The sequence below is a fragment of the Schistocerca piceifrons genome, chromosome 5 (genome assembly GCF_021461385.2).
Source record: "Schistocerca piceifrons isolate TAMUIC-IGC-003096 chromosome 5, iqSchPice1.1, whole genome shotgun sequence".
Classification (NCBI taxonomy): domain Eukaryota; kingdom Metazoa; phylum Arthropoda; class Insecta; order Orthoptera; family Acrididae; genus Schistocerca; species Schistocerca piceifrons.
In genome coordinates, this window is record NC_060142.1 from 233,296,056 (window position 1) to 233,319,474 (window position 23,419).

A 23,419-nucleotide genomic window follows, 5' to 3' on the forward strand; every position below is an offset into this window, starting at 1 on the left:
ACTACCTTCAATTGTCCTTTCGCTTCCTCTGACCGATTTAAGGCAGCCATAATTTGAGTTACCTTGGCGTCCTTCTTCTGCTCAGCAAAGAGATCCTGGAGTGTAGTGAGACAGTCACTATCTTCATCAAAGCATTGATGTTCTTGCACAGGGTTTCTTGAGAGACAGTCGGCATCTTGGTGTTTTCTTCCACTTTTGTAAACTATGGTAATGTCATTTTCTTGAAGACGTAGTGCCCACTTGGCGAGTCGTCCTATTGGGTCCTTAAGACCTGTCAACCAACAAAGTGAATGATGGTCTGTAACAACTGTAAATGGCCAGAATGAGATTATCGCAGGAGAGCTTCTGTGAAGTTTGGAAGGTAGGAGACGAGGTACTGGCAGAAGTAAAGCTGTGAGGACGGGGCGTGAGTCGTGCTCAGGTAGCTCAGTTGGTAGAGCACTTGCCCGCGAAAGGCAAAGGTCCCGAGTTCGAGTCTCGGTATGGCACACAGTTTTAATCTGCCAGGAAGTTTCAACTGTAAATGGCCTTCCATAGAGATACGGTCGAAATTTTCACAACGCCCAGATCACAGCAAGACGTTCTCTTTCTGTAGTTGAGTAGTTTCTCTCGGCTTTTGTAAGTGTCCTAGAAGCATTGGCTATAACCTTCTCTATTCCATATAGACCAAGTACAGGGCCAGTCGTCAGAGCTTTTCGCAGCACATCGGAAGAATCTTGTTGAGCACTACCCCAGATAAATTTACCATCAGCTTTTAATAACTCTTGGAGTGGCCTGGCTTTGATACAAAAGTCTTTGATAAAACGACGGTAATAAGAATGTAATCCGAGGAATCTTCTCACATCTCTAATACTTTTAGGAATGGGAAATTCCGTTACAGACCTTATGTTTTCTGGGTGTAGCCGCACACCTTTGTTTGACACAAGGTGTCCAAGTATTTTGATTTCTTTTACTCCAAAGAGACCCTTTCTTGGGTTATGTTTCAATCTGCAGTGTTTGAGACACTAAAGAACGGCCCTCAGTCTTTTTATATGTTCATCAAAAGTCTCTGAGACCACTATAATGTCATATAAATAACAAAGACACATCGTCCACTTCAGGTGATGTAGAAGATTATCCATCATCCATTCAAAAGTTGCTGGTGCATTACACAAACCAGACGGAATTACCTTAAATTCATACACGCCGTCAGGGGTGATGAATGCAGTTTTCTCACGATTAGCCTCATCTACTTCGATTTACCAGTATCCCGAGTACATGTCCATGGTTGAGAAAAATGTAACCCCCTTCAGACAATCTAGTATATCGTCAATTCGTAGAAGAGGGTAAACGTCCTTTTTAGTTATCTTATTAAGCTTCCTGTAATCAACACAAAAGCACCAACTGCCATCCTTTTCCCTGACGAGGACCAATGGTGACGACCATGGGCTCTGCGAAGGCTGAATGATGTTATTCTTCATCATTTTCTCTATCTCGTCACGAATTATTCGTCGTTCCATTGCTGACACACGGTATGCTCTCTGGCTTATTGGTTGATGGTCCCCAGTGCTAATTCAGTGCTTCACCGTCGAATAGTCTAATTTGCTCTTCACCTTTGAAGCATTCAGAGAACTCTTGAAGACTGGCAAGTAGCTTCTTCTGTTGTTCCTTAGTGAGATTTGGTGATCGTCGGGCTAGAAGATCTTATCTCGTAGTGGTAGCGCTAATTTCGCCCACAGACTCGGCATGGGGGGTTTCTATGACGCTCAGCTGTTCTTCAATTAACAGCTCTGCATCTGCTACACACATGCGTCTTGGAAGGATCTGCGGTTCCTGGCGATAGTTAACTATCCACAATTCACAGAATCCGTTCCTAAACGAAACGACAGAGGTTGGCATGACGAAGTTATTCTTCAGTGATATGCTTCTCTTACATACCACTACAAGATCCACGAGTTGATGCATGGCATGACATGTGACAGTTGCCTTTCTAGCGCTGACTGCGGGAATGATCATTTCATCCAGCACACATAGTCTCCACACATTTGTATGCGCATCTTCCTACCCACAGAATCTCATCTCATCTAGCATAATCTTCGAGCGACCACAATCTATAATTGCCTTTCAAAAAGTCCCATCCGAGAATTATGTCATGACTACACTCCTGTAAGACGATGAATTCTAAGGGCTGTGAATCGCCATTTACACCCACACGAATGGTACATCTTCCTGTTGGTCTTACGTATTTCCCATTAGCCTCCGTCAGCAGAGATGTTTTGATGTCGACGAATACCGTTTTGTGCAACTGGCGACGATACTTCTCCGAAATGAGTGAATAAGATGCTCCAGAGTCCACAAGAGCTTAGGGTGGTCGACCATCCATGAGGATATCGAAGTAGTTTCCTACTATTGTTGTAGTGATATTAATAAAAAAAAATAATTGGAAGGAAACTAGAAAAGATACTCCAAAATCCCTCTGTCATAACTGCAATACTAAACCACTCTATATGTAAAAAAAATTCAAATTTTTCTATTTGGTAGTTTATTCATAAATGTTCCTCAAACTTAGTGATTTTAACATGGGCAGCATAGGCGCCTCTGGCTCCCCTTAAGGCGAAATGCTACTGGCCTTGATATATGTCAACCATATTTTTTGTATCTCATATTCCTTTGTTTCTGAACACTCTTCTCAGCTGTTACATATGTGTAATAAATGCTCCTGGCAAATTCTGACGTCATTGGTCAAAGCCGACCACTTTTATCCCTTTCTTGAGTCCTGAAATGAAATAAATACAGTGGGTAGAATCAGATTGATTAGAAGGTGGAATTTATTTGTATGCTGTCAGGCATTTTTAGTGTTGCATGAAGAAATGCACTGAAGAAGACCTTTAGATGGTGCAAATTTTTTGTTTAACTATGTATTTGTGGCAGACATATTTATTGTTAAACAGCTCTCTGAACTGTGTATGAAACACTTTTGCAAGCATCAGTGGTCAATATTGATTTGGTTTCACTAGAAAACACCAGTACAAATAAGGTACTAGAACTACTAAAAACCAAATACAAAATGTAAAGAAAACTTATATATCTTGAATGGAAAGGTATTGGGAGAGATATGACTGATGCACAAAAATTTGCACTGGACTAGCAATAACCATAAACCAAATTTTCTCAGGATGTGATGGCAACTCATAACACTGTGTTCCTTTTAGTAATTCTGGCTGCAGTTTGATGTAATAACTGTAACAAATGAAAAAATTGAGGGTTCCACTTTCCAAAATAAAGAATGCAGAACCCTCTTCCTTAAGCTCCCTGCATAATGTGTAAAATTCCCGTTCTGTGCCACGTAATGACATTTTTTCGGTCTCGTGCACTTTCTTTGCTTTGTTTTGCACTTTTGTCTCCCTTCTCTAATATACACGCTATCTCTGCAAGCAGTAGCCATTTGATCCCAATAAATACAATTTTCATACAAACGTGGACTCCAGAATCCACGAAAATAAGCTACTGCTTTGTGTGTGTGCACTTCACATACAAAACAGTTGAAAATCATCTTGCAAAGATCGAAATTCTCGCGAAAAGAACAGTTGAGGACAGCAATGCGAGATGAGATTATATTACTTGGATTGATTTGATGTGCCACAATGTGACAGACAGTGTGAATACACCTTCACATGATGATGCAGTGACATGATGGTGCCACAACGGTCAGTGTGAATTGACCTTATTGCCTTCGCTCCGATACCGGTTCATTCATTTTTCTGAATCATGCATGCAAAGTTTTTCTTAGCTGAAACTATTTATCAGAAAGAAAACACTGATTCGATTCCGCCATTAACGCAAGTTCACATTGGCCATCACATCACATCACGTCTGTCCCATCAAAACATTCTATTATGCTTTTCAAATGGCGGAATCCCCACTCGGTGTCCCATCATGTCACGTCACGCCACCATCAAGGTTTCCCTGGAGGGAAGTTTTGACAGCTGACGTCATCCATCTGTTGCTGCCACGCGACCCAAAAGCTCATTTGCTCCCAACACATGGCCATAGGCAGATCTCCATATTTTGTTTCGTCGTGATTTTGGCGGTTGATATCAATTATTTGTTGTTTGTTATTTGGTAGAATTTTTTCATTTCGTTATTTTTTGTTAAAATTTATAGTAAATGATGACCGATGAATTGAAGCAGTTTGACACCAATCTAAATTGTACAACACGAGTGTACTACATTACTTACCCTCTACTACATTTATAAAACGCATTTTTACAGTCATCAATAACATATTTAATATTTTACAATGAAATGGATTGCAACTTAGCAGCGTCTTGAAGTGAAGTAAGTTCTGTGGGTAGAATCAGTCTGATTAGCAGTTGTAATCTATTTGCACGCCGTCAGGCATCCTTAGTGTTATGCAAAGAAATGTTATGAATCCTTTAGACACCGCAGGTTGTGTGTTTAAATATGTATTTGTGGCAAGTCTATTTATTGTTAAGTAGCTCTCTGAATTGTGTATGAAACAGTTTTCCAAGCATCAGTAGTCAATATTAGTGTGGTTTCACTACCTTACCCCAGTACAAATAAGACACCAGAACTACTAAAAACAAAATACAACTTGTAAAGACAACCTATATATCTTGAAGGGAAAGTTACTGAGGGAGATGTGACTAATGCACAAAAATTTGCACTGGACTAGCAAAAAAAAAAAAAAAAAAAAAAAAAAAAAAAAGTTAACCTTAAACCAAATTTTCACAGGATGTGATGGCAGCTTGCAACACTGTGTTCATTTTAGTAATTCTGGGTCCATTTTGTTGTAACAAATGAAAAAAAATTGATGCTTCTACTTTCAAAAAAATATAGAATGCACATACCTCTTCCTCAACCTCCCTGTATAATGTGTGAAATGCCACTTCTGTGTCACATAATGACATTTTTTCGGCCTCACACCCTTTTTTGTGTTGTTTTGCACTTTTGTCTCCCTTCTCTATTATACAAGCTATCCCTCAAGCTGTAAACCATTTGAGTCCAATAAATGTAATTTTCGTGCAAATGTGGACTTCAGCATTCACACATATAAGCTACCTTGTTACATATGAGCGTAAAAGCAGTTGGAAATCATCTTACGAAGATAGCAATTCCCGCGAAGGAACAGTAAGAACAGCAATGCGAGTTGAGATCACGTGAGGTAAATTGACCTGACGTGCCGTGACATGACGGACAGTATGAATACACCTTGACGTGGCGGTCCCGTGACATGACGGTGCTGTGACGGTCAGTATGAACTGGCCTTTATAAAGGCAGAACAGACAAGGAAATAGGAAAGGTTGGCTTCATCAAAAGAAAGGCCACGTTTCTAAATCTGAAAGCGATCCAGAGTGCCTGGCATGAGAGACTGACATTAATAGCAGTCAGAAAATCCATTTACTTGGCCACCTCGAGATGCAGTAGTCGAAAAATGTGGAACGAGTCAGTTAATTAACTATGGTTAATGGATAGATGAACGTCGTGGCAAATAAGGAGGTGGCAACCTTCGACCATAGATAGTCGAAAGTGGCAACACTGACATGTTACTCTACATCGTAGATCGTAGTGATATATGATCTGTGATTGAGCTTTGCGAGTTTTGTGTGTTGTTTACGTTTGTTAGTATTTACTACTTAATAAAGATGCCTGTGAGCAATTTTAAGGAGCCATCAGAAGCTTTGAAAAATTGGATAAACGACAAATTGTCAAGCATTCTTGATTTCCCAGTGCCCCAGGACTTAATACAGTGAGTAACTACAGTGTATTAAATTTCCACATATTATTTCATTTGTTGTTTCATTGTTAATAACATAGATTCTTGTTTCTTGAGGGCACATTACTCTAAAATGGTTTTCAGTTAACATGACTGTGCGTCAGGCATTGCTGTCAACTCGTATATAAATCATCTTACTCCATCTTTTTTTTAACAATGTGGTTGTATAGCAAATTGAAACTCTAATTATGTTATATTCGTGTATTCGGCTGTTGCCCTATTCGTAAGGTAAACTCCGATTCCCCTCAGCGGCTGAAGTCTGCGAAAGATGTATGTAGAGCTTTAAGAGAACGACCCGTGCAGCGTTCTTGGCACATTGGTTACAGGTTAGGTCATAATTGGTAATAACGCGCGCTGCGCAAATATCTCAAAAAATTTCATTGAAGATGTATGTCGCACCACAATATATGTTTGACATTTTTGCCATTTCAGTAATTAGTGTTACTTGTCAATTAGTACCACAAGCAGTTTTTTCCCCCCACTAAGTCAGACAACATGGAAATAAAAAACTTACACCGAAAATATTATCTGTATGTTTGTGCACAGCTTCATTTGTTGTTGTTGTTGTTGTTGTTGTTATAATCATCTTCAGTCAGAAACAACTCTCCATGCTAGTTCATCCTGCACAAGCCTTATCTAGCTGCAAAGGCTTATGTACCTTCAGTAAGCGATTTGACTTTGACCCTTGTTGCTGTAGGACACTTTGTACTACTCCTAGCCATTCCCTTTCCTGTTTTACTTCCAGGTGGAACAAAAGAAAGACTATCAGCATGTGTTAATATGAGCCCTGATTTCTCTTACCGTGTCTTCACTGTCCATATGTGACATTTATGTTACAGTAGGATCACTCTGCAGTGTGTCATAGATGCTGGTTCTCTAAAATTTCTCAAGAAAGTTTCATGAAAGAACATCATCTTCACTCCAGTAATTCCCCTTTGAGTTCAAGAAGCACTTCTGTAATATTTGCATACTGCTTGAACATACTGATAACATATCAAGCAGCACAGCTCTGAATTACTTTGATGCCTTCCTTTAAGCTGACATAATGGAGATCCCAAACACTTGAGCACTACTCATACATGTGTTCTGTATTTGGTCTTCATTATAGATGAGCTACACTTGTCTAACATTCTCTCAATAAACTGAAGTCAACCTTCTGCTTCCCTATTACTAACCTCACATATTTGTTCCATTTCATGTCACTTTGCAATTTTATGCCTGGATATTTTGTTCCCTTTTGCCTGTTTCACTTGCTGTATTTTTATATATTTTCCTGTCATCAATTAAATTCATGTCTTGCATATTATCCAACGATTTCTCTTTGCCCAGTTATTTGTTTGCTTCTTCACTTTACCCACTCTCACTGTTTAGTTCCTGTCAATTGTTTCAGTCACTAGTTGCATAATGCTTCCATTGTAACTCTTAAAAATCTCTTGTTTTGTTCAATTTATGCAGATTCCATCATCTTTAGTTTCAACAGTTCTGCATTTTCTTTTTCTCATTTTCGATCTGCAGTTAATAATCTATAAATTATAATCAGAGTCCACATCTGCTTCTGGAAATGTTTGGAGTTTAAAATCTGGTTTCTAAATCTATCTGTAATCTTCTAGTAACTCCAGCCCTCTTCTACACAACCGTCTTTCATGATTCTTATACCAAGTGTTAGCAGTGATAGAATTGTGCTGTGTGCAGAATTCTACTCAGCCACATCCTCTTTCATTTTTTTCCTCCACTCGATATGTTTGACTGTTTCCTTCTTTCCCTTTTCATGCTTTTTAAATGCATTTCCCAACAGTATTAAGTTTTTATCTTTCTTATTGATCCAAACAATTTTTGTTAGCTCATCAAGCAGTGTTTCAATCTCTTAATCTTATTAAGAAGTACCATAGGTTTCATCCATTCATATTAAACAAAAAGACAAATATAATGACAGAAAGAAGACAACAGCCCATACTTGAACCAGTCCAATTGGTTAATCAAAATTTATTGCAGCAGGGAGTCAGCAAAAGATATGTTATTAACGTAAACATGAAAGTAAAAAATCATTCATGTTAATAAAAGGGGTCAACAAGAATGTCCTGTCACACTATAGTAAACAATCACAATGTATTGCTTTTACAAACGATTGGGCCAAGATCTAGAGCATGTGATTGTACATGTCTCCTCAACTTAACATGTCACCCATCAGGTTCAATTCTGTCTCAGTTTTTTAAATAAACTGAAGGAAGGATGTTGAGACATGCATGTTCGTGGTTGTGGCGTCACTAGTGGGTACCCTTAGTGCGTGCAGTGTAAAACTATGTTTTATTTTACAATTTGAAATCCAGGAAGGAATAATGACAATATTTCAAAAAGGAAGAGTTATAACAATGAAAATAATAAATTTTTGGCAGTATAGCTAATGTAATTGGGTAGACAAAAAATATACTCGTCAAAAATATACTCACCAAGCGGGGACAGGAAAACACACATTTAAAGAAAGGTTTTACGTATGCAAGCTTTCGGAACCACTGGCTCCTTCTTCCGGCAGAAGCAGAAGGGTTTGAAGGGGAAGGGAGAGGGGTGAAGGTAAAGAACTAGAGAAGTTTAGGAAAAGGGGTAGAGTTCAGAAAAGTCGCCCAGAACCATGAGTCAGGGGAGACTTACCGGATGGGATGAGGAGAGACTGACTGTTGGGGGACTGCACTAGACAAGATTTGGAAACCTCAGAGCTTAAAGATGAAAGATAGGATAATATGCAAAACAGAGATTATTGCTAGAGGATGTATTCCTACTCTCCATTTAGTGGAGATGTTAAGTTGCAGACAGGCAGAACAGAGACTGCTAATCAAGTAAGCTCTTGGCCAGAAGGCCTCCTTCTGAATTAGACAACACACACACGCACATTACCTCTGTCTCTGGCTGCCGAGGTCAGTCTCTGACTGTGGTTTTATATTGAAGATATTTGGTGCAGATGGCATAAATATAATCAGAAGATTGTACAGTAGAGACCAACTGAATGAGGTAGTGTGGTTGTTAAGGCACAGAACTCTTATTGGAGGATGGAGTTCGTACTGTTTAGCTACCCTGTTTTAGGTTTTCCTAAATCATTTCAGGCAAATGCTAGGATGATTCCTTCAGCTAGGCCATGGCCAGAAACCTGTCCTATTCTCATAAAAAATACATATTCTTTGTGTATTTTTATTGGAGCTATTTATTTTCATTGTATTATAGTGAAAAATCTCTTATTATTGTGAGATGATCCCTGGATAGTAAACAAAGGTGTGCAGTGACACAGCTCTTATACATCCCCTCCTGTCTGATAACGTCCAGTTATATGACTAGTTGGACATGTCTGGTAATATCTTTTCTATTCAGGGTCACTAGGGTGACAATTTGGGGTATACCATTTTTATCCATTTGTAGTTCTGTTAAGGCAATGGCCTTGCTGCAGTGGATACACCGGTTCCCATCAGATGACTGAAGCTAAGCATTGTCGGGTGTGGCCGGCACTTGGATGGGTGACCATCTGGGTCGCCATGCGCTGTTGCCATTTTTCGGGGTGCACTCAACCTCGTGATGTCAATTGAGGACTTACTCGACCGAATAGTAGCGGCTCCGGTCAATGAAAACCATCATAACGGCCAGGAGAGCAGTGTGCTGACCACATGCCCCTCCTATCCGCATTCTTAGCGGAGGATGACACAGCGGCCAGATGGTACCCCCCTCTCCCTCCCCTTTTTTGTCAGTTTCTTGATAGTGTGGACCTGTTATGTAATGCTACAGAATCTTGCCATGTTTCTTCTGCAGAGGGTCGAGAACTATAAGAGAGCTTTGAACTATTCAAGCTACTAAATGACATAAACACCTTTCAATAACTGTTCTGCATTTCCTATCCAATGTATGAGAACATTTATAGTTTTAGGTGGACAGATGTCTTTTAAATTCGTAATTCGCTTAAAATATTACCTTAAATCATTTCCGTATGGAACCTCGGAACTGAATGTCATTTTTGTTAAATCTTCTTCAACTGTTCCCACGCATTGTCATTATCTCCAGCGCCTCTTGTTCTGTGCCTTCAAAGACACTGCAGAGCTGTGACTCCACATTATAAGCATCCCACCAGCACAGCAGGAGACACTCAGTCACTGTCACATTTTGACGATCTGTACTCTCAGTTCTCTCACCATGACGTCAGCACATACATTACATCACAAGGTGCACAGAGGGAAATTGTCTAGTTAAATACTACATAAACAGCATTTTTACACATACATCTTTTGTTGGCTTCAAAGGAAGTAGTTCAGCATGTTGCTCTGAATGAACACGTCACACCAAAGGTCTCCCGGCTAAGATGAAAGATGTTGTGTAAAACAACTTACTAATTGCAATCATTATATAACTTTTAACTTTTGCTAAATTGTTATCATTGTTAAACTTAACATCTCTCAAGGCCAAACTCCTTTCCCTTTACACAATAAAAACATTTCTGGGCATATTTCTTATATCAGTTTTTTCAATTACTGGTTATTTGATTTACCAATAGTAAATGTTAAAGGAAGCATTTCCATTTCAGATCAACTTTGTCACCTAATTTAGCATCCTTGAGAAAGAGGTATCATGTCTTTTTGATATCTGTGTTTTTTTTTTGACATAACTTGTTTAAATTGCTAGCGAATATTGATTTAACCATGGGATTGTTCTTGTATTCTAATCTAGTAAATGACTTTCTTGTTTCACATTTTATTACACTATTTTTACCCTCCAACTTTCTTACTCAAACATTGTTGCATTGTCTTAAAAACCCATGAGAGATACTTGCCCTGTTTCATCACTCTCTGTTATAATTACAGCATTCTTATTGAAATGTAATTGCATTTGAATAGCTTGTAACAGCATAAGCTTCTCAAACTCATTGAAATGTAAAAAGTTTGTCTATTTACTATAAGGAGTTACATGCTTACATTTTAATATAGCCTACCTTCCACAGTTTCAGTCTGTGACCAGTATGTAACCAAACTTGTATAGGAGCATAGGTTCAAAGAATCATCATTGCCCAGGTGAGTCTATTTGCTTTTAACTGTTTTGAGGAATACTTCATTAGTGTGACTCAGTCACTTTCCATCTTCCTGTCTTATTAAGAGCCACATATACAACTTATCCTCTGGACAGATTCTGTGTAACTACATTGTCATCTTCACAATGTGAGTGTCCCTTTCTTTATCCTTACATACAAAAATGTTTCAGATCATTCCTTTAATAGATGCACCTGTCCAAGAATTAGGCCACCCCTTCCGTGGGTTTGACTACCCTTCCTCTCTCCCAAACTGACATAAAATCTGGTCCATCCCATCTCAGAAATTTTACCCATGAGCCCAGCCTCTGACCCTTACTTTTGTAGATTCGAATGACGAAGTTTCTCTATAGCATATTGATTACCAGATTACGTTAAAAGTATGTTTCCTGACTCTTTTTTGCTACACTTCTTGCAGTGATATAACTCTCATATATTCTTTCGAACTGTGTATTAAGGAGCCTTCTCTCTTATTACACTTTTTACATATGTTTTCCTTTTTATTGTGCTTGATGTTCATGCACATGTTGTCAAAGATTCTCTGACATTGCTCATTTTATTGCTCCTAGAGTATAATGTTTATATTTCTGTATTATCGAAGTGGTCATATTATATTCACCTCAAAAATGACGAAAACAAATATGGTTTGGGATGCCAACAACTTTGTCTTCATTTCTTTAGACCATTTAGTGTCTCACGTTCTGTTGAGCATATTTCTATATTTGTTGTTAATCTCCATTTCATATTTTTAATAATTATAGGATACAAAGCCTTCCCTTGGTAGCTCCATAATCCTTCCCTTTTACATTAAAATATGTATTATATGAGTAACCATCTCATTTTTTTTACACTTCCACAAATCTTTTTTGCACTTGAACCATCTTACTATTTCATTTTCGTCGGCATGGTAGTGTGTCACAGTGTCCTTTAGGGACTAGTAGTAGCTCCCTTTATTGCCCATTCATTTGACATCGCTAATAAGTACTTCCGAGCACAATTCAAACAATCCTTTAGTTTACCATGCGTTAAAAAAAAAAAGATCTGTCAGTACATCAAATGTGTTACTCTGTATCCCATGAATCATCTCTCAGCTTTATCTGTGAATACAGGTTGTAATTACCACAATGTGGCATGATTAAAAGAAGGGTTTAAACAATAGAAACGTGTGAATATGGAAAGAGGGAAAGCAGAACCTGTGCTCCTGCTGGAGGAGAGACCCTCCTTCCCAAGGTATCCTCCCTGATGGGTGCTTCACCGAGATGCTGGAGGATGAAGTGTGTTGGTCATACATTGCAGAACCGACTTGTCTCGGCTTCATCCATAGAGCCTCAGAAAATTTATTGTAACTATATCCTTATGAGTAGCCAGTAGATACTGGATAACAACACCTCAGTAGTAATTAATTTTTAGTTGTCATTCTACAAGCTAATGTTTGCTTATAGTATTCAACCACACTCTAATGTATGTCGGTACATGGTAATGTAAAATATTCCATACTGCTCACAAGTACCTTTGTACTTAATGACTTACAGTACGTGCATAATATCTTATACCGTTATGTATAAGATGAAACAAAAGGTAGACAAGCATATGTACAAAACATACAAAAGGACATTTTCGTTACTCAAATAAAGTTTATATAAGAATAAGATGTGGGTTTATTGCTTTTGTGTGGCTTACAATCATTATTCAGTAATGTATGTCCTTTATGCACAAATAACATACCTTTCTTGCTACTCACATCTTCTTCGTAGGATAGGACAGTAAGAGATTGGTGTACATTAAAGACAATAGGATAGGCCTAGTTGAAGAGGAAGATACAGTTTCATGAAAAACTAAATATGAAGTAACAAAACAATCAACTTGGACTGCTAATGGACACCACACTGCCGAATTTGCAGATGGTGCAACCTCTCCTGGGGATTTAAATTTCTTTACCGTATCAATATCATATAACGCTTTTTCTGGCTTGGTTTTGGTGTCTACCAAAGATACTGCTTTTGGATGTGGAATATCCATTATTTAAAATAGTTCATAGTATTTTGGAAAAAGTTTACTAGTCTCTTTCTTTATGTCTGAACTACGTTGATATCCTTAATCAATACTAATTCATCTGTATTAAATAAGGATTTATTCACATGTTCATTGTATTTCTTCACTATATTTTGGCTTGCTTATATTGACTGTTATCTGCTATCACATGTAATTCCACTGCTTCAATTTTTTTGTACGTGGCAATTCAAATAATTTTAATAGTGGTTCACCAATAAAATTTTTATTCTTAACTTCAGCAGTGGTATTCCTGTGGGCATATCTGGTAGTGTGTTTATGATGACTTGAAACTTGGGAATTATCTGAGCCCAAGTGGCTTTCTCCTGTGTACTGAGTAACCAATATTTTCTTTTGAATTTTTCCTGGAAATGTTCCAAGATTTAAATTCTTTTGAGCTGTTCTGCATTTCACTGGGTCAACTATTAGATAACTAAGTGTAAACTCTATTTTCTTAGAATCATCCCACCTCTTTGGTAAAGATTGAGAAACACCCGTCAGCTGGTTTAGGAAACTGTTTTAACAGATACATCCCATTTCCATTTTGAAATTCCTCAATTAGATCATTTGATCCCCAGAAGTATTGATAGCCATTTTATTTCATAGTTCTTACTGGTTTGTCATAACTGCTGAAATTTGTTATGGTGTTTTACAGTATTATCCAAAGATTTAGTGATAGCACTAGTAGATTTTACTTTCTCTGTACCCCTTTTTTCAGCTAATGGCAGTAGATGTTCCCAAACAAGTCAATGCATTTGGGTCACTCACAATTCTCTATGTTCTAATACCTCTGCGCAGCTTCAAGTGTCTGAAATTTGGTTATTCATACTTTTGAAATTACTAGTTGAAGATTCATGTCTTTGTTTTATCTTACTATTTACACCTCCAAACCGTCCTTCAACTTCTTTCCAGGCTACCTCACATGGCTCACTTATTAACAACTCCTTTGCTAAGTTTGCTCAGGTTTCCCCCATTTTAGAAATTTTATCTAGTTTCATAGGCACCTTATCTCGTTGTCTCTTTACATCTGAAAGACTACTTTTTAATTCCTGTCCTTGAGTTTTAAGTGTAGTAATACTGATAGATACTGTGTCTAATTTATTTAATTTCTCTGTTTGAGATTTACTGCTGTTTGACAATTCTTCCAGTTTCTTTAATGCTGCTGACATGCTGCCATCCATTTTGCAAATAGTAACGAGCATAAAGTATAGACAAAATTATGTACACTTCAATAATATGACTCTGCTCAAACACCACTGTTCCCAACTACAGAACTATGTTTCAGTAAATTTTTACACACTATACTACTAATACTAAAAACAAAAGTATATTTTTTTCTGGGCTGTTTACACTGTCCCTAACTATTGAAATTCATTGCAGTAAATATTTTACACACCATACCATTCCTTTAAAAAAGCATATTCATTTCTGAGCTTTTGACAGCTCACCTAACGGGTCACACTGCTAACAGCTCCATGCCGCCAATGTGTTGTGTGTGTGAGCAAAGCGATGTCGTGATAACCGACTTTGCAGTTGTTGCATAGTTGGTTGACTGGCCACTGCACTGCAGAGTGAAGCTGCACTGTTGTCACGTTGGTTGACTACTACCAAGATTCCATTGAACGTCGCTGCTGTACTCATAGCCTCAAAACCAGCCTCATGACTCGTGTGTCAAAAGTTTTTACTCAAGCATGTAATTATATCCTGATGTTGACCTCGTTGCTATGGTCAGCTGTTTTCCTTTATCGAATTCTTTTTAACAGTTCAAAATTCTTTGATTTTCACCAAATGAAAATTATTTCTTCTTCATAAATATTTTAATTACTTTGAGCGTGTGCTTGCCTATATTTCCTTCACTGTTTGCTTAGGTTTCTCTGGGCAGTGTCATATTTTCTTCCGTTATTTCATGAAAATTCTTCTTAATTTTGATCATACTCTCTTCTTTTCACACCTCTTATTTACATCTAGCACTTAGGGCAACAAAGTGGAATGTAAAGCCATGTTCTGTAGCTGGACTGAACCAAAATGAAGTGTTACCTTGCAAATGATCTGTCACCCTGAAGCTATTAATGACAAACTTTAATTTAATTACAGTATGTCTTTTTTTTTAGACTTGTATTTCTCAAAGTATCTCAACATAGTAGACCTGCTATGCAGTGCCACAGAATCACGCCGAGTGACTTCTTCACCTTTTTGCAGAGGGTTGAGGCCTGTAAGAGAGCTCTGACATATGCAAGCTACTAAATGACATAAATGTCTTTCAGTAACTCTTCTGTATTTCTTATCCATTTTATAAGAATATTTACAACTGTGGATGGACAGATCTCTTTTCAGTTTGTAACTCACATGAATTGTTAGAAGTAATAATTTCTATATAGAAGCTCAGAACAGTATGACATTTACGTTAAGCTTTTTTCAAAGCACACACATCAAACCACAGCACACACAGTGGAAAGTTCTCTACTTAAATACTATGTAAACAATGTTTTTACACACACACAAACACACACACACACACACACACAAACACACACACACACACACACACACACACACACACACACCTCTTTTCGTTGCCCTGAGAGGACGTGGTGTAAATGTTGTCCTGAATGTACAGCATGCCACACCACAAACTCTAGTTACAAAATAGTAGACTGGGACAATATAACGAGCAATTTTACAGTTAAGATAGTAATAATGTATGGCCATTTTGATGACACACAGTTGTGTAGTATCCCAATGGGACTGCTCAGTTGCAATAGAATCACTTGTGTTCCAGGATAGTGTAGGTTGATATGAAAGTACATAATCAGGAGGTTAGTTAATTGGTGTTTCCTTTCTACTACAAGAGGGTAACACTCTTCTCTAAACATCTTGATGAATTTGCAGATTACCTCCCAAATGTAATCAGCTACCATCTTAATAGAGGATGGGACACTTTATCGTCAATGAGGTGTATGGTAAACTAAAGCGTTGATTTTGAGGAAGAAGCATTCTTCTAGCAAAGCCTCATTGTAATAGGAATGAGTCTCTTCTGTGCTGAATTCTCCGTGTGTATCTTTTTTCTGAATGAGATTTTTTTTTAAATGGAGAATGTAAGCAGTTGGGTGTAATAGTTTCCAGTAGGAGGTGATTCTGTTGGCAGCTGTGATTGAGATCGTCTGAGTAGCATTTTAGCTTCTGATAACACAGGAACTGCTACTGATCTGAAAGGACTAAGATCTTGCGAAAGCCATGGCAGTCCATTCCACCATGTGCCCAATGTTCACAACATCTGAGGTGTTGTTGCTCCTGTAAAGGGGTCTACAGGTTGTTTTCGACCAGACTATCTTCGTGGAGATGGCAAGACGCTCTATTGAATTTTTATAATCTTAATGCACACAAATGTTTTTAATGTTGTGAGATATTCCATTATCGATCGTAGGATAATGACTGAACCATTCAAAGTTATGCTCTGCTGATACAGAGGTTGTGACCATGCAGTAACAGCATAACAGTATTTATAGCGGTAGTAGCCCCTGTTAATACTGTTAGCAATTCAAGTTGTGAGAGCATTATTCTCTTCACTAGTAGTAACTGACTCTTGCCACATTTTGGTTGGGGAATATTGCACTAGCAAACAATTTTTTTAAATTTTTTTACATTTATTTATTTATTATTATTATTATTTTTTTTTGTAACAGGCATGAAAACAGCTGATCTTTATGTTTTCAGGTGTACTGATAGCAAAAATGCTTATAAAAATGCAAGATTAGCTCTCATTTTGAAGTTACGGTAACTTTACGTTATTGCCTTTATAAGCTTATGTATGTATTTACCTTGGAGGAAGGTCACTGAAGGTGCTACCACTTTGCCTGGTATTTGTAGTTTTCTGCTGGTGATCTCCTGATTAGTCACCAGAAGAAATTGCTAACATTGAGGCACTGGTATCTCATTTCCATGTTCAAAATTTGTTGGTGGAAGCATTCTCCATGCTTGTCGGTTACAGCACCACAGTTGTTGGGAAAGAAGTCAAACTGGTAATCTAGGAAGTGTAACATTTAGAACATGTTGCACCTCAGTATATTGTATCAGCGCAGAAGATTTTCTGCAAGATCCTTATAGTTTTTTGCCCTCTTATTTCCTAGAAAGTTTGTTGACACTTGAACAAAGGCATCTCAAACTAACATTTCACACCTGTCAGGATGATGTTGAAATGCTCATCTTTGCACAGTTTGCATATTTGGGGACCCTCAAAAATCCCATCTTACATTTTAAAGTTTTTCATCAGGCCCAATATTATATGAAGAACAAGGAAAATCATGTTCGTGATTCAACAAGTGCTTTGTGCATAACATTGTGAGATCCTTGTTCAAGTAATTGACGCTTAGGCCAATCTTTATATTTTTATTGAAGTTCTTTGACACGACTGTCCCAGAGGCACAGGAAGCAATAGAAACTGGTGTAGCTGTGTTGCAGCCCAAGTAATGTGCCTATGGGAAATGTGCCATTTGATTTGTCACAGTTCAATTGCAATAACAATTGTTTCATGTTGTTATATGTTTCTTCCACGTAAGGCGCATACCCAATTGGAATCAATGGTAATACATTTCCATTATGCAGTACTACACCCTTGAGACTTACATTGGAGGAGTCGATGAACAACCTCCACTGGTCACTTTTATAGTTAATGGTTGGCTATAGCTGCCATTAGTCCCTGTACATCATTACAAAATATCAAGTTATTTCCACTTTCGAAAAATGGAGGGAATGGCATATAGGGGTGAGATCAAGCTGCCTTCCATTTCTGTTCGTGCAGTCGTCTGTATATAGTGTGGTAGTCTGTATATAGTGTGTGCCATCCGTAGGGTACTGGCACTAATAAATGGGCTACTACCTGTTCTTGGAAATGGCTGATAGTAGAAATGTGCTGCAAGTGAGCCTCAACAGAATATCACCTCCATAGCTGTCCTGTTGATGTGAAACTAAATTAATTTTTGGTGTCCAAACTTAAATAAATGAGATCAACAATGAAGTTAGAAAAACTCATGTTTTAGTTTTAGTAAGGATACACAAGCATTCTACATGCCACCAAGTCCAGACAGCAGTACGTCAAATTTCTTAACAAACAGTTAAATTCTTTCTTCATTGTTTCGCATGACAGGCGAATGTAGATGACGTGCAAAGGTAAATATTACAAAAAAGCATTGCCTTATTAACTTCAGTTGATATCAGTGTATCTCACGACATCACTATGTGCAGGTACACCTTCATACATGAAAATCATAGTCAAAATAATGCATAGACAAAAGAAGAGGAAAGTGTACATTCATTAAATGTTGTTGTTCAGTATAGATGACAAACAATAAACATTAAGTATTCCTCAAATCACACATATGTTTTCAAAGCACTGAAGTGTTCAGATTGTAAATGTTCGTATTTGACATGCGCAGTCAGTAGAGAATCTAAGATAGCATTAGAATGAAAAGATATGGCATTAAGAAAGTTCAGTGAGTACAAGGCTGCCTGAAAGTCATCAAGCAAATCTGTTACCTATTAATATTTGGCCTGCCAATATTCTTTCACCTGGAGTCTCCTGTTACTTGTCAGTATTTGGCCTTGTGATATTGTTCCACCTGTAGTCCTCTGTTATCTGGAGGAAAACTAGCATAAAACCAATGGTGGAGTGCTCAGGTGCAGTGATTATAGTGGTGCATGTTATCTTGATTTAGATGGTAAGAAGGCTGTGGTTGTCTGATTAGGGGGTCTCTTGTATCATGTAGTCATCTGTTTGTCAGTGCCTCATGCATACGTAAAACATATAATTCTAAGCAAATGAATATTTGACATTTCTTCATGGGTTTCTGGGAATGAAATGTGCTTTTACTATAACATGACTTACGTCATAAGCGTGCACCCTGCTGTTTCTAACTTATATTAAAATACGTGTTTATACAAGCATAAATGAAATCCCCCCCTCCCTCAAGGAACCATGTCTTGAAAAGACTGTGAGATTAATACCAACAAAAATTCAACGAGGGTAATGGGATGCAGTAGAGTTAAATCAGGTGATACTGAGGGAGTTAGTAAATGAGACACCAAAAGTATCAGATGAGTTTTACTGTTTAGGCAGCAAAATAATCGATGATGGCTGAAGTAGAGACAATATTAAATGTAATCTGGCAGTAGAAAGGAAAGCATTTCTGAAAAAGAGAAATTTGCTGGTATCACATATAAATTTAAGTGTTGGAAGACTTTCTGGAGTTATTTGTTTGGTATGCAGTCTTGTGTGGAAGTGAAACGTGGTTGATTGGCAGTTAAAATAGGAAGAGAATATAAGCGAACATGGTGCTATAGAAGAATGCTGAAAATTATTTGGACAGACAGCATAACCAATGAGAAAGTATGCAACTGAATTGGGATAAAAAGAAATTTATGGCCCAACTTAACTAAAAGAAGGGATCAGTTGATAGGGCACATTCTGAGGCATTAAGGAGTTGTCAGTTTGATGGGAGGGAAATGTGGCAGTTAAAAATTGTAGACGGAGACTGAGGGGTGAATACAGTAAGAAGATTCAAATAAATGTTGGTTGCAGTAGTTACTTGGAAATGAAAAGGCTTGCACAGGATAGACTAGCATGGAGAGTTGCACCAAACCAGTCTTTGGACTGACAACCACCACGTCCACCATTCCTGCATCAGTCCTAGCGTCACTTTGACATTGCCGTTCAAGTTAAGTGTAGTGTTTAAATGAGCAAAAACATGCACTGCATCCATAATTAGTTTTCAGTCCAAGTTCTTGCAATAAATTACCACACAATGTTACTGCGCTCATCATTCTTGTGTAGTAGCTCACAACCACCCAGCCTGTCCACACGGTTGAGTGACCACATCAATTCACTTGTCTCTTTGGAAATCATTATTCGCTGCTTAGTTACAGGCCAGTTCGTGTGTTGTTATTTTCTGATTTATATATTTATATCTGCTGCTGTTGTCCACACTGCTTAATTCTCATAAGCTTCAGTACAATGCTAAACACACAATCCCTCAAAAGTTGATTATCATCTCAGTTCATAACAAATTAACCTAAACTGGACTGATAACATAAAATAGAAACCTACAATAAATACAAAACCTTTTACATGACTCATTGGCACCAATATACAGGAAAGATCACCTGTAACAACTGTGTGTATATCACTCCAAACGATCTGCCACAAATGTATTAGGTCACTTGATAAAATCATGAGATATTAGTTCATTCCCAACAAACAACTCACAACCAAACTTTCAATATCAAAAGGATCTTCCAACATCCTTCCATGTGTTTCCACATAATCAGAGCCTGTAACTTAACTGGTTTGGTTTGGATTCCTCTCACTCAATGATTTTAATATTGCTGTCCCGTAATGTCAAAGGCTCTTAATTTATACAGATCTCATCGTACATTTCACTCATCATAATGATCACTAATAATTCCCCAGCAAATTTATCTTTCTTTAAATGTCTACAAAGTCCCCAGTGGCCAGGCCATTGGTTCTTTTAAATCGGAACTCCTCTATTCTGCCTCGTTTTGTGGTCTTTGCTGTGTGAGATGTTGTTCTGTATGATCTAATTCCTAACTAGGTCAGCTGCCAACTTGCTCTTTCCTCTTGTAGTGACATTAATCTATCTATTTCTTCTCTTCCTATTTGCCCGTGTCTTGAAAGATTTTCTTTGGTACATTGATGTTTCCATTGACTGGGAGGATAGTTTATAGATTGGTAATGCCCAGTGAAAGTAATTTAGAATTTCCTCTAATTTTTATGTTTTTTTTTTTTTTTTATTTGATGTATAAGGTCTGTTGAATTTTTGATTCTATATTGTTTGTCATAAACATAGTTTTTGTTAAGAATCTCATTTAGTTTTTTGCTTAGGTGGTAGGGTGGGTGCTCATAAAATTGACTATAGGCCAGATCGGTATGTTTTCTTTGTGTATTTTTTATATTGCTCTAATTTGACAGCTGATGGATTCATCATTATACACCATCACTTTTCATTTTTGTCGAGAAAGATGTCTGTGTTATTAAATTCTTTTTTAATAAATGCATGAAATCTTTTTGTTGGTCTCTGTCAATGCGTTTTAGGTTATTTTTATTAAAAATTGTGGTCTTCTATTCTTGTTTATTCATTAATATGGTTGTTTCCTTTGTCTGTTTTGAGAAACATAGCACAATCTTTTCTTTTCTATTTTTGTATTAATAGCATTTGTGATTTTAGTTTCTGAAGTCAATTGACTGTTATTGCATTGGTTATTGTAAAGTTTGTTTTGTTGTCACTAAAGTTAATGTTGGTAAGATTTGTCAGTATTTAGTAGAACCAATATTGCAAACAAGACAAAGGCTTTGCAGAGGGAAACCATCTTGCTGACACTCTAGCATATACAGGGTGAGTCAGAAGGAAAGGTATGTGTTTTGATAGGTGATAACATTAGTGCTTCTGAACAAAAAACTTGATGTGGACATATGCCCTATTTCGAAGGGTTTCCAAGATAGAACACTTTTAATGTACATTCTACTTATTTTCTGTATTATTCATTATCATTTTTTACAAGATCCCACAGTTGTATAGAGGAAGTTAAGATGAACATTTTGATACAGGACACTTGCGGTCTGTCAAGTTGGAAAATTACCTCAAACTGGCCTACAAAAAGTACTTAAGGTGCAGCAAGTAGCAAATGCACGTCGCACGAGGTTTGCAATATTCTTGCGATCTCATCGAGATCCTAGAGAAAAAATAAATAGGACCTTTTTGTTGCAAATTTAATTTACTGTAATTGTGTACTGAGACACATTTTCGTTGGAGTGTGCTGTGTTCGAGTTATTAAAGGAAAAGTACAAAAGTGATATTAAATGTGTTCTATCTCTGAAACCATTCGCAATAGGGCATATGTCCATATGAAGCTTTTTGTTCAGAATCACTAATACTATCACATCTCAAAGCATGTACCTTTCCTCCTGACTCACCCTCTATGTTTCGAGACAAAACTGAAAATGATTTCTTCAGTGAGCACATAGTTTGGCGCAACCAAATAAAATACATCTGAAGATATGTTGATGACACACTAGTCCTAATGAATGTAACTAAACAAGAAATAGAAACAGTCCATTCACAATTCAGTTAACTACACCCCAACATCACATTCACAGTAGAATGTAATGAGAAGAACAAAATAAATTTTCTAGACCTAGAAATTGAGAAAGAAAATTCAGCGCATGTATTCAACATCTTCAGAAAACCTACAACCACAGATACAGTGATCAACAAATCTTGCCATCATAGAAGCCACAAAGAAGCCTATATTCCATCTCGCATTAACGAAGTTTACAAATATTCAGTGAGTCAAGACAGTATTAAATCAAAAGCTGCCACACTTAATAAGACAGGACAATGGATATGGCATTACAATTGCCAACAAAATTGTTTCCCAAATAAACAAAACTTACAAAAGTAAATAAAAAGACAAAATTACACTTAAACAAATTCAAAGCAAACCTGTGGCATATATATTGTTTTACTGTATTGGGGACAAATATCAGACAAAATTCAGCAATCCTCATCCAAAGGTGAAACAGCCTTTTAAATGAAACATAACAGACATTATGTCTTTAATATTTACACATTTTACCTTTATATCAATTATATTTTTATATATTTTTAGCAATGATGGAAAGAAATATAGAAATCGCACACATAACCAAACCAAAGAAAAAATACACAAGAAGCAATATCTTTGGCATCTTTGACAACCAAATACGTCACTGGTGTTTGGGACCACTACTTGTCTCATTTATAATCATATGAGAGTGTGCTATAAAGTATACAGAATAAGTAGAACATTTGAAAAAAATCTGTGAAGTGTTAAAAGTAAAATATAAGTAAGTACTGAACAGTCCAATTTAAAGTACATGTAAGTATAAAATAATTAAAATAGTTTAGACAAAAAGAGAATAGAAGCTTTCGAAATGTGGTGCTACAGAAAAATGCTGAAGATTAGAAGGGTAGATCACATAACTAATGAGCAGGTATTGAATAGAATTGGGGAGAAGAGGAGCATGTGGCACAACTTGACTAGAAGAAGGGATCGGTTGGTAGGACATGTTCTGAGACATCGAGGGAGACATGGAGGGCAGCGTGGAGGGTAAAAATCGTAGAGGGAGACCAAGAGATGAATACACTAAGCAGATTCAGAAGGATGTAGGTACTGGGAGATGAAGAAGCTTGCACAGGATTGAGTAGCTTGGAGAGCTGGATCAAACCAGTCTCAGGACTGAAGTCCACAACAACAATTATAAACACATTACAACTCTCAAACATAAGTCAATTATTATCCACAATTTAATTATATTTTTGTTTATTTTGGTAGTACTGTCATTTTACATTGATGACACATGCTTTGTTTATTTGTTGTTACATCTTTGCAATTTTCAAGCTGCTAGGTTACTTTCGTTATTGCTGCCGTGCTGTTAATCATGGCTGCTCCACTGTCTATTTGCACCAAAGAAGAGCAACGTTCAGTGATCC

At 37.3% G+C, this 23,419-nt stretch overlaps 1 protein-coding gene across 1 annotated transcript in view; it reads left to right on the top strand.

Annotated features, from left to right (window-relative positions):
- Positions 1 to 5,216: 5,216 nt before the first annotated feature.
- Positions 5,217 to 23,419, top strand: part of LOC124798543 (activating signal cointegrator 1) — a 128,199-nt gene continuing 109,996 nt past the window's right edge. Inside the window, exon 1 of the mRNA XM_047261994.1 lies at positions 5,217 to 5,749. Within this exon, the coding sequence (XP_047117950.1) occupies positions 5,646 to 5,749 (104 nt within the window). The 5' untranslated portion in view covers positions 5,217 to 5,645. The remainder of the gene's footprint in view (positions 5,750 to 23,419) is intronic.